General features: G+C 37.6%; 1 protein-coding gene across 4 annotated transcripts in view; it reads right to left on the bottom strand.

Annotated features, from left to right (window-relative positions):
* Positions 1 to 15,584, bottom strand: part of LOC140356552 (phosphatase and actin regulator 1-like) — a 72,969-nt gene that overhangs the window by 25,037 nt on the left and 32,348 nt on the right. For 2 of the 4 annotated variants that reach the window (XM_072441579.1, XM_072441580.1), the window contains exons 2-3: positions 10,353 to 10,517; positions 515 to 595 (exon numbers count right to left, since the gene is read on the bottom strand). In XM_072441579.1, the coding sequence (XP_072297680.1) occupies positions 515 to 595; positions 10,353 to 10,517 (246 nt within the window). Of the gene's footprint in view, positions 1 to 514; positions 596 to 10,352; positions 10,518 to 12,228; positions 12,596 to 15,584 lie in introns of those variants that run through there. The other 2 variants (XM_072441577.1, XM_072441578.1) reach the window with 2 other exon arrangements.

The following is a 15,584-nucleotide window of genomic DNA, read 5'->3' as shown; positions in this document are numbered from 1 at the left end:
TCATTATATTATTATCAACAATTATTTGATAACTAAATTATTTTATAGTTATTTAGCTCAATAATTGGTATGTTGAGATAACCCATTCACTTTTTTCAGCCCTATTAACCAACCAAAAAAATTAATAAAAAATATGGATACCGGTACATTGTGTGTGAATAACAAATGTGAAATCTATGAGTTTCAAACAAGCAGATCACAAAACTCACACAGTGTAATAGATTTCGGCCAACATTCTCAACTTAATGACTCTATTACCATCTTGCACAAAGTCTTTCTTTAGTTTGCCCAATTTTGTGATGTCCAGAGGCTCGAGGCATCCCGTGGTTACACTGCGGAGCCGACCAAAGCACATCAAATCATGATCAGACGAGTGAACGAGTCTCTGTAATGAAAGATAATATCTGCAAATCTCCCGTGCTCAGTCAGAAAAGAGCACAGCCAGCGTTACCATCCACCCTTTAAAGTTCAATCTTAAACGTTGGGTAAAAAAACAAAGTAATTAGAATCTCACCTTTTTCAAAAATTTCCTTAAGCACTCCTCTTTTGATCAGCTCGTCTCGGCTCTGTCTCATGGACATCTTCCTCTCCAAAGCTGAGGACAGAACAGAAGATATATTAGCAATTTACATAACTTATGTGCCGTGAAGATAACTTGAATTCCATGTCTTTTCCAAAATGGGCTCAAATCTACTGTAAGAGGCGCCCCTCAGGCACAATGACAGTGTGGTGTGCAGTAGTGTGATGCATAAAAGATCTGTCCTGTAAATAATTAAAGCAGCCAATTTATCTTTTTGCTAAATTGTTTGAAAGCCAAGTCAACTTTACAAAATCCACTCACAAATTATAATAGTGTCAAACGAATGGTACAAAATGAACAGTTTTGAGCAGAATCACTTCTGTTCACAAAGCACATTTAAAACATCCAGGAGCATTAACAGAGAAGAGTAAAGTGTGAACACAGATCACTGAACGTGTTTGTGGAGGTCTGAACTACGGGTGTGCCAAAATATCAAAATATCGATATATCATGATATTTAATTTGGTCATACAGCGTTGATATCAAGGGCTGCTTTATCGATATATCGCATTCAATTTTGGTAAAAATGTTGTGACCGCGCTACAATTTTGTGTCTTGTGTTTTAAAGGACGGAAACTCATTTAAGCAAAATATTTGACATTGACTGTTTTGATGATTAAAATGGGTGAATTTCATTTTGAGTTTGTGCAGGCCGTGGATTAACAAAGAAAAATGTTGTTGAAAAGTATATTGTTGAAATGCAAAATCGTGATATTATCGTATCGTGAGGCGTGTATTGTGTATTGCATGGAATCGTTAGGGACCCTGTGATTCCCAGCCCTAGTCTAAACGTCAGCGTTAGCAGGCTTTGTTTAAATCATACAGGGCGTTTGGTGTTTGCAAAATGATGTTACTTCAATAATTGAAGTCTTTGCAATTTGCCAATTTTAACATTAACATTAAAATTCAATTACCGGTAATCTTGCAACCCAAAAGTCATATTTGCATTACATTTAAAACAGCCTGTGATATTTCAGCGTGCGTTATCAGTTAAATGCAAACAATGGAATTGCCAATCATTATTCCAATGTTTGATTAGTCCCTAGTGCTTCCGAATTTGATCATTACCATTTAAATAGGAGATATTAACAGTATTTAAATCCACTGTATATGTTGCAAAATGACGGAAAACATGTACCTATACTGTATATCTAAGCATTGTCAGTCAAAATGAGATAAAAAAAAGACTAAATAAAGCTGCAAGCGGCGATATAGGCCCCACCTTCCATCGCAAACGCCCCTGCCTCGCCAATGATCTACAAAATGATTCAGGTTTGACATCAGACAGCACACGTATGATTTACAACAAAAAAATTAAAACGGCATTAGCTAGGAATTTGTGATGGCCACACCAACATATCAAAATGACATTTTGTTTAGTTCGTTTAGTCTTATGAGCGGAATGTCTTGGCAAAACTGATCAAATAAATGAAATAGTGATTTTCAAATTATAGGTGGTGCTATAACAATCATAACAAACATAACAATCATAATAATCAAAATAATCATAATAACTATTGCCCAATTTGATATTAAAAGCTGTTCAGATCAAAATTGCAATTTTCAATTTGAGTAAGATTGAAAAGTTCACATGCAGCGTTGTCAAAGTAACAGAAAGAAATCCATGTTTTTGACCAAACTGTTCAGAAAAATATGATCTAAACACGTGTAATGATTATCAATGTCTCAAGATAATGAATATAAAATCTAGAGGACCATAACAGGCTTGGGCAATGAAGTTCAAATAGTTTTGTAGTAGTAAAAACTGAAATTAAAACAAAGAAACTGCAAATCCGTCCCATGTGAATCTTTATAACGCTCAGCTTACTGTGTGAATAAGAATTTGGGGTCTAGAGAAAACCACTGCTCATGTAATAAATTATGCACAGTGCAACGTGCCCCATAGCGCCAGCAAGATTCTATTTTTAGCCTTCAAAACTTATTAGGCACTTAACATCTTTGTACAGTGGGCTCAACACAAAAACACTCTGAAACCACACCAGGAAACTCAAAATCGCTCTGCACGGCGACTAATTAAGAACAAGAACAATAATCTTACACATGGAGACAGGAGTGGGGGGGGGCGTCCCTGCAGGCTTCCGAAAGCTCGTGACGATGACATTGAGCGATCACAGGTTGTACCATGAGTCTCAAAAACTAAATAAATCAAGTGAAGAGACAATGAACGTGTTGTGTGTTTCTTGCCCGTAGTGACAGCAAAGTACATCCCAGCGAATGCAAAGTGAGAACAGAAATGAGCGGAATGTCAAACAAGATGGCGCTTCAAGGCTCGACTCTTGATTCTCCCAAAAAAAAACTGAATTGTCATCACACAGTGTGCTTTGGGAGCACAATATCACCATGAACTTCAAAAACATTTCCGATGCGAGCTTCTCTGATTCTAGCTAAAGGCAAGGAATCAGCCAGTCGGGAGTTTTTTATGAGAGAACATGACAAGAATTTAGCCCGAGTCCGTAAAAGGAGGAACATTTTATAGAAACAGTGTTATTTGTGAAGGGGAAAAGCTAAGACTTGGCATTAGATCATTATTTTACACAATTGTCATTCATGTTATTTGACCCAATTCAACAATAAACTGATGATCCCATAAATACAAAGAAGGCTGGTCTAGTCTGGCGCCCGTAGCACAGACAGTACTGTTGCTGTTCTTAGTCGTTTTGAGCGTGAACATTATTCATAAACATCCGTCAACTTAGGAGATCAAAAGGATTATTTACTGATATACTGAAACATTTATAATATTGCAAATTGTTTTTTGGAATTATACAAAATTAGTACATTTAGTATATCTTCTTTAAAAGGATTTAAAATAACCTTTAAAAAAAGACAGAAATGTACCATGCAATCTCCAAAACAAGGGAATAAAGGGATCATTTTAAGGTCCATTCATGTTTTGTGCTATATTGTTATGGAGATAATGCAAAAAAGTACTTATTTTTGTCAATTTCCAAAGAGATAAAAAAAAAGTTGAGCTCCAAATGTTTTGGGTTGATTTAAGTTGATTACAATAGGAAAATAAGGACATAAGAGCAGAGAATTGTAGAACATTGTTGAACTGATATGCCAATGATTTTATTCTGTTTGAAGGATTATGCGTCCATCCCCTCCCCTTTTGACAAGTAATTACTCAAAGCTTATGACATAATAACCTCCAGCTCGAGAATGTCCAGGGTTGTGTAACATCATTAAATCAAAACACCTCATCAGGATTTGCCAGATTTGATGGAGACAATGTGGTTCAGTAAATATCCAAATAATAACTGTGATATTTGAGTGTTTTCTCATGCACAACAGACTTCCATATGGGGACAATACACTGTACATTGACCTTAACCTACCTTTAACAACTCAGGAGTAAAGCTTTCAATGAGTAAATAAAAGAAAATATATATATATTGGTATGTTTACGTTAAGATTTTTCATGTTAATTTCATCAGAAGGGTGTTGCATTTACAAAAATGGGACTCATATCATGGATTTATTGGGCCTCAACCTTTGCTTTTCAATTGTGTTTTTTGCGGGTTTTTTCCTTCCTTGGCTGCATTTCAATTCCAAAATTTGGGTAAAATAATCAGTTTTATAGTCTTTTTTTACTCTCTTCTCTTTCTTTGTCTTTATTCTGTCTTTATTTTATTTTTGTCTTCATCTATACATATGAATTGTGTTTATCTTTAATTCATTCTCTTATTTTATTCATTTATGTTAAAAGAAATGAAGAATTAGTGAAAGCAAATATAGATATAAGGAATTCTTGGATGGATTTGCCAATGCCCTGTTAGATATGTCTGACAGAGATGAGTAAATAAGTGAAAAAAATGTTTTAATGTGACTACAAAATATTGTGTCACGAGAGTAAATTTCCAACTTTTTAAAAAAGAAATTCCCGGCTCATAGGCCACACTGGACAGGACAGTGCCTTGCAAAATGGGAATGATGGAGGAAATTAAACTTTCCGAGCCGGAGAAGGACTCACGACCCTGCGGCTGGCTGCACGTGGAGCCTGGCCATCCACTCGACCACTGATTTAAAACCAGAAAAACTGCTCCTGAACACGAGAAAGTACTTGAAACATCTTTAAATCACCTTGAGAACCAACTCCAGCCTATTCTGGACCCGCTGCAACAGTGAACCAGAGAAGAGCCTCATCTGAGACACTCGGATCGGAGCATGTCAAATGAAACTGGCATCTACAGGAGCTGCCTCTATTGATGTGCAGGGCTACGCTTAGCACTTTTTTTTCTTTCCCTTTTTGAGTGAGAGAAAATATATTCATCTGCAGAGTGACCCAGATAGTCAGCACACACCCCAGCAGCAGCCCGAGGCGCTGGAGCTCAAAGTAGAGGCTTTTAACCAAGACCATTCCCTGGACCTGCCTCCAAAACAGGCACTGCAACTTTAATGGGCTGTTCTGTTAATCAGAAAGTCCACGTTGAGCCGTCAGATCTGTGTGCAAACTGAAAAGGCCGTGCTGCTGTTGCGATTATGTAAAACTAATATTAAAGCAAATTCTGTGTTTCTTGGTCAGTCAGATGACCAACTCCACATACTCTCTGAACTAGTGTTTTCACATGTTAATGAGAAAGATAAGCTAAAAATACTCAGGAAAAGTGAGATTTTATGAGCTTTCAGATTTGTTTAAATCTTCACAATAACTCAGGGCAAAAGCACAGACACGGTTGATGACTAAAAAGTAGTTAATTCTGCATTCCTTGGTGAGAATCCAGAGCGTTTAGTACTAGTATAACACTCTAAAATGTTTACAGCGTGTTCACACAACTTGTCTTTGCATTCATGTTCTGAATCAGTATTTATGTGGCAGACTTTGTATGAATCATATCCACGGATTCAAAAGTACAGTATTGTTGTCACTAGGGATGTCACAAGATCAAATTTTAGAGTTACGAATATTGTGAGAAAAAACATCACTATTTGACGATGATTCACGATTGCTGAGACTGTAACTAAACAACAGTGAAATCTTTAACTTTCATTCATTCCTGTGTCTAAAATGTTACTTTTCCTACAGTTTGTGACCGGGTATATGAAATTGAACTTTCTGAATGGCAAAATAAAGTTAAATATGACAATTATTTTCATTTAAGTCTACTTTTGGACCATATATTGAACTAAAATAACTAATTTAGCTTCTAAAATTGTCACATTTATTATTTTTTGGTTCTTACGATTATATTGTGACCTGAATAATCACTATTATTGCTTAACTTGATCATCTTGACATCCCTAGTTGTCGCAAAAGCAACATTTCAAACTTGTTTTCGATACAAAGGAAAAGATTTTTAAAAATTATATAGAAAGTCTTTTGTCAGACAATTAAATATTTAGATTATGTTTAGAACTTTAGCGCAAAATAACAGTGCTTTATGTAATATTACCACATAGTTTCTCACTAGTTCTGATATTCCAAAACTATTCAGGAAGAGTCTTATTTTGTCATTTTTATGTGATTTTTCAAAGCAAATAAGCACTCATATCTGCCTGTGTATCAATACTTTAGCCAAAAATACTAACCAAAATGTTTTCATGCACTGTACCACGAAAATTGCACGCAAACATTCCTAATATGGGCGTCATTGAATTCCAGCATAACCATTACATACATCCGTGATTAAACAAGCTCTGAACATGATTAAAACTAAACCAGGACTAATCTTGGACCAAACACTGTCTAAATACAGCCTGAACCCTAAAACCACAACAACATCTACACTACAAACTGAAATACAGCCTGAAAAAAAAGAGTTCAGGAATCATTGTTGTAGAACTGTTGGTCGTTTAAAGTTTAAGCTGTATCTTTTCTAACATCAAATGGTTAATGAAAAATAAATAGGTCAGTGTGGTGTTGGTTTGGATAAGAAAAATAAGTACCGGTAGGTCTTGGTGTTGACCTGTTACAAAAGAGCAATCACGCAAAAAAAAGAAATATTGGCAAATTATTGGCTAAAATAATGTTGAAATCACATTTTAAAACATCACAGCTGCAGGTTTTATACATAAGACGACCCCTTGGAGAATATTTTGTTATTTTGCCCATTGAAATTAGGGAAGCGCAATGAATCAGATTTTATTCAAGATCCATTAGTTTCAAATCGTCAACGTTTATCTTGGCTTTTTAAATCGAATGTGGTTTGGAGCGTCGTTCTGACTTTGGAGGAATAAATACAACTAGCTTTTGTGATAAATGCGACTGATTCAACGTCGGTCTTATAAATTATGTTCATGAAATTACTATTGAAAGACATTTTTTGCCAGAAAACCCATGCTTAAATTCTGACTAATCAAAATTAAGAGGGAAAATTGTGATCTTTTTTTTGACACATCACTCCAAACAGCAATGCTGATTCAGTTTTGATTAATCATTCACCTCTAGTCTGTCTGTAGAACACTATCCATGCAAGAAACCACTGAGCTACTTCCCCGCATGTGAATTGGTTGCACTGATTCGGGATTGTTGGGACTGCTCCACTTTTCTGCATTTGCGTTTTAGAAGTTGGGATCACAGCGGGCGTTCAAATGGATGTGACGGGCCTCAAGCGCCCTGACACGCCCTGGCACGCTCTAGTGGGGGGCACCTGCCTGGCATCCCGGCCCCGCATCGGACATTGTCTCCAGCCCTCCAGCGAGATATGGCCAAAATAAAGTCATAATCCAGCATCAAAAGAACTGGATGAAACAATGAGTATTTAGAGAGAGAGAGCGGCTTTATGCAAACAAAATAAGTGGATAACAATCGAGTGAAAGGAGAGTTTTCAAGCCGAATTCCCAGCATAATGCCCCCCTTTTCGAGCAGTGCTTTTGATTATACGCTGCATATGAACACAGCAGTGAGAGGACCATTCCCACGCAGTTTGGATGGGCTTCTCTCACCGTTAGCTTTTAACATTTTACTTTCCTTTTTATGGTTAGTCTTTTTACAGGAAAGAATTATTCGTTTAAGGCTTTTGTCGACTGATTGACTAAATATAAATACATTTAGTTTATGAACAAAGTATTTTTTTAGTCATAGAAAACATCCCCTTAGAATTATAAGGTTCCATCTGGTATTTTTGTCAGTGATTCATATATTCTGGCTCCTAGATCACATCTGTATACATAGAGAATATACATCTATAGGGTAGAATATACTCTATACTCTGTTTGGCACAATTTGATGAACAAAAACAGTTTACATTTCAAAGATTCACTTGGCGTTATAAAGGTTCTATCTGCCTAAACCAAGATTAGCCAATCATATTCAACAGCTTTGGAATGTTTGACGTTCCACTCAGTTACAGAACACGGGTTTTTATTGGTTTAAAAAAAAAAGTGGCATGACTTAATTTGAGATAAATCTTTAAATTAGTAAATTTATTTTTCTAGACATCTAGACAAACACAAATGTTTGCTTAAACGTTTTAATCTTTATGCTATGTGTGCATTTTTGCTATGCAACTGGTCAAAACTTTAAACTTAAACATCTCTGTGGCTCAAGCCTGAACGCTGATAGAACCTCATCATTCTAAAGAGATGAGAAGAATGTGTATCCGGTGATCAAAAGTGTCAAAAATACAATCTGCTCTACAAGGATCCATTTGAAAACGTTCAAACACTCACTGAAGTATAAATATTGTTTCCATGTCCCTTGTAATTTTACTCTTCTCAGTTTTTGTTTTTAATTCTAATTATGATATTATGTAGCACTGTTTCATAGAGCATCTCCCACATGTACAATTGTCTTTTTATAGCCTCACAAATCTGTACAAGACAGTAGTTTTTCATTAGACTCAGAATCATTTGGGAGCTTGGAGCCAGTCTTCACCTGTCCCTTCAAGTAGTCTTTAAATAATGTATTAATCAACAAATATATCTGTACTTTCGGTCATAGTTTCAGTCATTATTTATTAGTGCCTTTTTTTGACAGCAGAAAAAAATAAAAAATGAAAAAAACCAATATGAGTTGACCAAATCAGCACTATTGTCACACAGTGGATGAGAACATCTTGGAGAAGGCGATGAGCTCATGGGCCCATATTTCTCAGAGTAACATGTTTTTCTTCAAGTGTTTAGAGTGCCCTCTCGAATAACAACAAATGATCATGACTGAATAACTTGGAAACTATTGCGAGACAACGACTTTGACAAAACATCTGCAATAGACGAGTCCAAACCAATGAAGTCTGACCTGCCACCCACAATAGACATATTAACTACCACCAATGGGACCAGTGGAACTCTAACAAACACTAGATCCAAACAGCTGAGTCCAAAACATCTCTTTCTATTCAATTATTTACAATGAAATGAGGAATTTGATCAAAAGAAAGCTTACTAAAACAACAATTCTGACATTTTTGGCCACGTTAACTCAAAAACCAACAGTTCCATGGTACAGAATAGTTGTCCAGACTTACAATCTAATGATGTTATATTTGATTAAACAGTATTAGACTAAAATAGTTCTTGTCCTTGTGTAAAAGAGCAGTCACAGCGCTCTGATTCACTCAACAAATTCACACCAGCAACACTAACGCTAATTCAATTGAGTCTCTAAATGGGTACGCACTGTCTCTGCTGTAGCCACCATCAGGCTGACCAGGGCGGGCAGCGAAAGTGTGTCCTTCTGTTGCCCCTGACGACAGCAGAATACAACATAAAGGCAGCTCCGAAGAGACCTGGGAGAACAAAACTCGCAACACTGCACTTTTGGAGAATCAATTTCAATCACCCCCGAGAGCCAAACAGCCACTTCTTATTACGCCAAAGGAAAACACATTTTAAACAAGACGGGGTTATTAAAGGGGTTATTAAAGGGGCGGCAGCTAATGATGACTTTAGAGGTCGTCGAGTCGGACCTTATTTTTCTGATCTGGTGGTAAGTCTAGTCACAGGGGACAAAAATGAATATTTTTGGGGTTATCTCAATGTGTTAAATGTGTCTGTAAATGTCTGTTCAGAGTCACATATCACACAAAACATAAAATTAACTACTAAAAAAAATCAAATTTCTGCCTCTTTTTAGGTCATTTTTAATAGATTTAATTATAGACGACACACTCAGTATTCTAATTTTGCATATTTCCAAAAACAACAACAGCAATATTATACATTATTATTATTATCATTACATTATACCTCGATATCTCCCACCTTTGGAGTCAAACGATTATTTCTAAAGTTTTTTAAATGCATTTTAACCATATATAGGTTAAACTATTCTGCAAGCTTCTATATAGTAAAGATTTACAAACTAAGTGCATGAAAATCACTATATAGTTTCCTTTTTTTAACAATTTAATAATGTTGCTCTAGTTGTTATAAAATATGTAATTTAAGATGAATATTTGATAAGTAACAATTATTCTGATTAACTGCTGCAGCCCTAGAGTACTTTCTTTCTTTCCTTCTTTCTACAAAAAATATTAATAGTGTAGAATAGAAATTAAGACAAATGTAAAATTAATTAAAATATATATATATATATATATATATATATACATATATACATCAAAAGAAAGAAGTAGTGAAGCCAGTAAAGAGCAAAAATATTTGTGTAATTATAAATCTAGATCTTATTGTTTTCAAATTGTTTAAAACTGGGTTAAATACAAAATAATTGATATATTATTACCATCTTGGGTCACAAATCTCCTGACAACCTAAAGCTACCTACATTTCCACAGATTACAATCAAAGGTGCCAAAGTAGTTCACTCCACTGCAGCGCTCGAAAAGCTAGAGCGCACACAAACACATACCGGCCGAGGTCTGCTTGAACTTCTCGCTCTTCTTCTTCCTCCACTTCCAGGGCTTGAGGAGGCGTCCCAGAGAGGCAAACTTGCTCCGCCGGCGAATGGGCGGCGTGTGGGTGCCAGTGAGCATGGACTCCGAGCGCATGGTGGCAAATCGCTCCGCTTCTTCAGCTGCGAGAGAGAAAGAAAGAAAACGTTAAAAATCTGGTGGAGAAGGAGGTGTTAAGTGCGGTAACCTGGCTAGAGAAAAGGTGTGCGAGATGAAACGAAAGGTGCAAAGGAAAAGAGACGATGAGGACGAGCTGGGGTGCATGTTATGCTCTGTACATGTTCCTTTAGCCTGGTTAGTTATGATTAAGAGACAGTTAAAGTCTTTTACGTGATCAATTAGTCCTGGTTTGTCCTTAAAGGGGGTGTCACATTACGCAAAATCACCTTTTAACCATGTCATAATTACCATATGTTAATGTAGAGTGTGCTGAAAATGTCCTGTTTTCACCTATCCTTTAACCCCGCCCACATCTGTGTACTCAGTTGTAAAAAAAAAAGTTAAATGATGACGGCGAGTGATACGTAAAAGGTTCAAAAATGTTCAGTAGCCATTCTCCAACACTTAAAATCTGTCACTATGAGGAGGCGGAACTTGTCCATTCTGTGAGTTTTAACATGAAGTCGGCGGATGTGTTTCTATTAAAGATGCTTTGGGTTAATATTGGGGTTTACACTGAATAAAATGTCAAATGTCAATCTAAATTAAATACAAATAATAATAATATTGTCATCTTTAATTGGCGCACTACCTGATGGCTGCACCAAAACAGTGTCTGTGTTTGCACTTGCTCAAGAAAACATGTGTCAATTTGAAATATGTAAGCCATTCTTCTCTCTCTCTGAGGGTCCACCACCTGCTCGTCTCCATTGAGATGATATTGCGTTGCCTGAATGTTCCACAGTTTGGCATTAAATGTATCACTTCTCTTGGAGACAAGCGGATGGCATAAACACCTCTTTTGAATTAAAAAAAAATCAAAAGAAAGTGAGCCTCAGGGAGCACAATATGAGCTTTTCTTAATCAGTGCTTCTACGGTTCATGTGGTGGTGGCTTTTGAATGACGATACATTCTCCCCAATGATGCTGGTGTTTGCCCACACAGAGCTCTCCCTGCCCCGTCCTCATGCTCCAGTCAGCTCCTCGGGGCTCAGGGAGTTCATGCTAAACAATGTGACACGGTGACGGTGAAGCAGAGTTACCAGTCCCAACACGCTCTATTACTTGGATGCTCGAGTGCCTCAAAGGCAGCTTTTCTTACTGGTCCTGCCATCACACCAGTCTATAAATAGTGCTGCAGCCAATACTGATTGAAGCCAAGAGAGTCAAGTGACTTCATTAGGCATCCAAAACACACAGGCTGCTCAGCATAGAGCAGCAGAGGATAAGGAAGACCTCCTCCGGCATCTCGGGCAGAAGCCTACACAATCCATCCTAATGGCAGCTTTCGGCCAACAGAGCAGGAGAAGTGATCCCACACAGAAATGTACTTGTGTAATGAGTACGGTCTAATTAAGAAGAGGCTGTTAAGATGGCTGAGTGGTGATGTAATGACAAGAAACTGTAATTCTGTAGTGCCAACATCCTCAGAGATCCTCTGCATATGACACACTGGGGCTTTGGCAGGCACACAACAGGTGAATACTCTGAGAAGTTCTGATCCAGTCCTGACACACACACAGCTCTGGACCACACACTGACCCACTTACACCATCTGACACGAGAAGGCCTACAGCCACCTACAGGAGAACCTGACAGTCTTAAAGCCTCAGGGCATCTTGAGTACCGCAGGGCTCCAGAGGCTCCTGGGGCTCCTGGGGCTCTCGTACTCACCGTCCTGAGTGTCGTTGCCTCGGCTGCAGTTGCTGCATATGTGCTTGATCTCTTTGCCGATGGTACAGTGGATGGTGAACGGCATGTTGTTGTGGTGGTGCGGAGGCTTGTCGTGCCCTTTCTTGTTGCTCAGAGACATCATTTTCACCAGGCTGAAGGCTTTTTTCTTGGGTTTTTCCACGGCCACGGGCGTGTTTTCGCGGCAGCCCGTGGTGGCGAACCAAGTGCCGTGCATGAAGGTGGGCGCGGGGTCCACCGCGGGGTAATGGGCCGTCTTGAACATCGCGACGCCGCAAACAAAGCGGGGCGCGCGGTTACAGCGGCGGCGTGGATTACAATTGAAGAGCCATCGTTCATCAGAGTAGTCCGGTCCAGTCCAGTCCTACCTGAGCTGCGGCATCCGCCTCTGAGCCGCCTCCGAGGCGCCTCTGATTCGCTTCTGATTCGCCTCGTACTCACAACTACCGCCGAGAGCCAAAACGGGCAGACGCAGAGCGAAACACCTCCCAGTCCCAAATCCAAGTGAGCTAATACCACAGCGAGAGGCAGAGTAGTGAGTGAGCAGCTCTGCCAGGCTCAGAGCAGTGCGGAGTGCGGAGTGAGCATGGAGCTGCGCGCGCTCCGCAGTGAGGCGCTTGTAGCCGATTAGCGGAGCAGAGCCGTGCGCGCCGCTGATTGGCTGGACGCGCTCCTCTCATGGGCCGCTGCTTTGACAATAAAGACCCTAAACATCTGTATATCTGTATATATATATATATATATATATATATATATATATATATATATATATAAGATAAGATAAGATAAGATAAGATAATCCTTTATTGTCCCACATGGGGAAATTCCATTGATGCAACGCAGGTAGATACAGAGATAGACACAGAAGAAAAGAACAAACATATATATATATGTATATATGTATGGGCTATTTACGTGTGCTACTTACATTCTTAACTATTATCTCTGACATACACTTATTTTGTTTCTAAATTTATACGTTTTTTTACTTTGTTTTCTATGAACATCACTCATTCTACACTCATTCTTTTCAATTTCAGAGGAATTGTTAATTATATTAGGCACATTTTGCGGCTTAAACACTTTTCTTTCAGTACAATTATGGGGAGATTTCAGAGATTCACGCGCTCAGTGTTGATTAATTTGTAAAGAAAAGACAAGAGCCCAGAGAATTAGAAATCAAAGGAATGCAGCAAAACAAAAGTGTAATCCATGATCAGACAGCCCAATGCTCCAAAACAGATCCAAAAATCCTACAGAGCCATCAGATGTTCCTTCTGTAACACAGGCGACTTCTGTGGAACATTTTGGAGCAAGTGATTGTTGTTATGTCCAGTTTTTAATCAACATAAGGGACAGCCTAACTTTATTTAACAGTGTCGGCTACACAAGACTATCTTTCATTCCATAGATTTGTCATAAAAGTGGCCCCTCAAATTATCAAAAAAATGCCTGATTCAAAAATATGAAGTATAGGCCTACACCACGTTACTTCAGAAAAGTTAGAAATTATTCCTGACTGGGTAAAGGTACAAACACTATTTAGATGAGAAAAGTAAAACAGTCTTAAAGGAGTTAATCTGCCAGTTTGTGATTTAAAACAGGACAAAATCAAAACATATCATGGCTTGCCTTAACTTAATAGAACTTTTAGAAGTATTGAAGAGAAGTACTAAAAACGTAGCTTAATAAAAGTAAAAATAAGAAGAAAAAAAGGAAAAATAATGAGTGCTGAACTGTAACTAAAGCTTTTGCCAACTAATATTGACCTACATGTTGTTCAGGGTGACCAGATGGTAAACCACAAAAAAAATCAAATAAACAACAATTAATAATTGAGTTCAATCACTTCCCTCAAATGTTGGCATGAACAGAGGCTCAGAAACCTGCAAAGAAATAGGGCACTATTTTTAAACGCACACTCGATATTTTCAGCCCATGTCGGAGGTTAGGGGATAAAAGGGGAAAGGCTTAATCTTTCCCTGAGGTAGATAATGTCGCGCTGAGGATGACGGTGTATGTTTTGTCACTAAGAAGCTTGTGTGTCCGTTTCCACCTCCAAAACGAGACACAACTGCGTAACCTTTGGGACACAGTGTTTGGTTATAACTTTACTGTTTGTACACGGTTTCATTGTCTTATGAGATTAGTTACAGATACACACTGTTAGAGCCAAGAGGAGGTCATATGTCTTCTGCAAGATTATAGCAGTGAAGTTATGCAACTGCCCTGGGTAAGGAATTGTTTCAAGATTATGTTTCAGTTAAGTATTTGGTAAGCATTAATCATCCAAAGTAGCATTTCTTTATAGTCCCAAATACTTTTAAAAATCAATTTTCTGAGACCATTTAGCTGTATGAATTCAGTAATGCAAACATTGACATTTGACATTAATGCTAAAAGGACTATGTCGTGTATTGGCCAATGGTGGAAAGAGTTCTGAATGTGTGTAATGTGGCAAAATACTGCTTACAAATCTGATTTTAAGTGAAAATGTAAAGTACTAGTTATAGTTACTTTTTAACATGGTTTTAGAATAGTTTTAGATCAGTCTTTTATACCAAACATGGTTAAATAAACCGTTAAAAGGGGAATGAAGTTGTTTTAAAGTATAATCTGCATATTCTCTGAGTTTTGGCCAATCAGAGCAGGCGATGGAGGGATGTTTTGTGTGTTTGTAGATGGACAGAGAACATTGGAACGATTGAGACTGTACTGTACTCAAAACTCATAGTGACTTTAAATATAACTACCATAATTACGTTTACTTAAAATTATACTCAATTACAAGCACAAGTACTGTACAGTAGTGTTTAAAAATCTATCAATTAGTCAAAAGATCTACAAAATGTAACTACAAACTCTTTGATAAATAGGCCTATACTTTTGTATGGCATCACCATCATAGAGCAATATGACAATACAAACTTATGAGAAGATGCATAGTAAAAAGTGAAACTATCATTCACACTATTCTATTGGTTCTATAGAATTCTATGTTGGAATATTTATTTTCTGTTATCAGACTTTTTGACCTGGTTTATGATTCAAATATCTGTAATTACTGGGGCCATTCACAAAAACTGAGACAAAGTTCAACGTCTTGACGCTTTTGTGAAATCATTTTTCACCATAGCTTCAGAAAGTGGTGCCATTATTCAACCACAAACATGTTATGATTAAGTAAAAAGTGGGGACGTCACTATAACTATTATTTTGTATTAATAGTTTATTGGTTCACTAGCCTAGAACCTTTACTTTTTAAATACATTATCAACCAAATAAAATGAAATATGGCGACTGAAGGCTTCAAGAGAGAGAATATTTACACATAGCTG

The sequence above is a fragment of the Eucyclogobius newberryi genome, unplaced genomic scaffold (assembly GCF_026437365.1).
Source record: "Eucyclogobius newberryi isolate DKJ021-1_F unplaced genomic scaffold, fEucNew1.0.hap1 SCAF_12, whole genome shotgun sequence".
NCBI lineage: Eukaryota > Metazoa > Chordata > Actinopteri > Gobiiformes > Gobiidae > Eucyclogobius > Eucyclogobius newberryi.
This window is presented reverse-complemented; position numbering and strand designations above follow the sequence as displayed.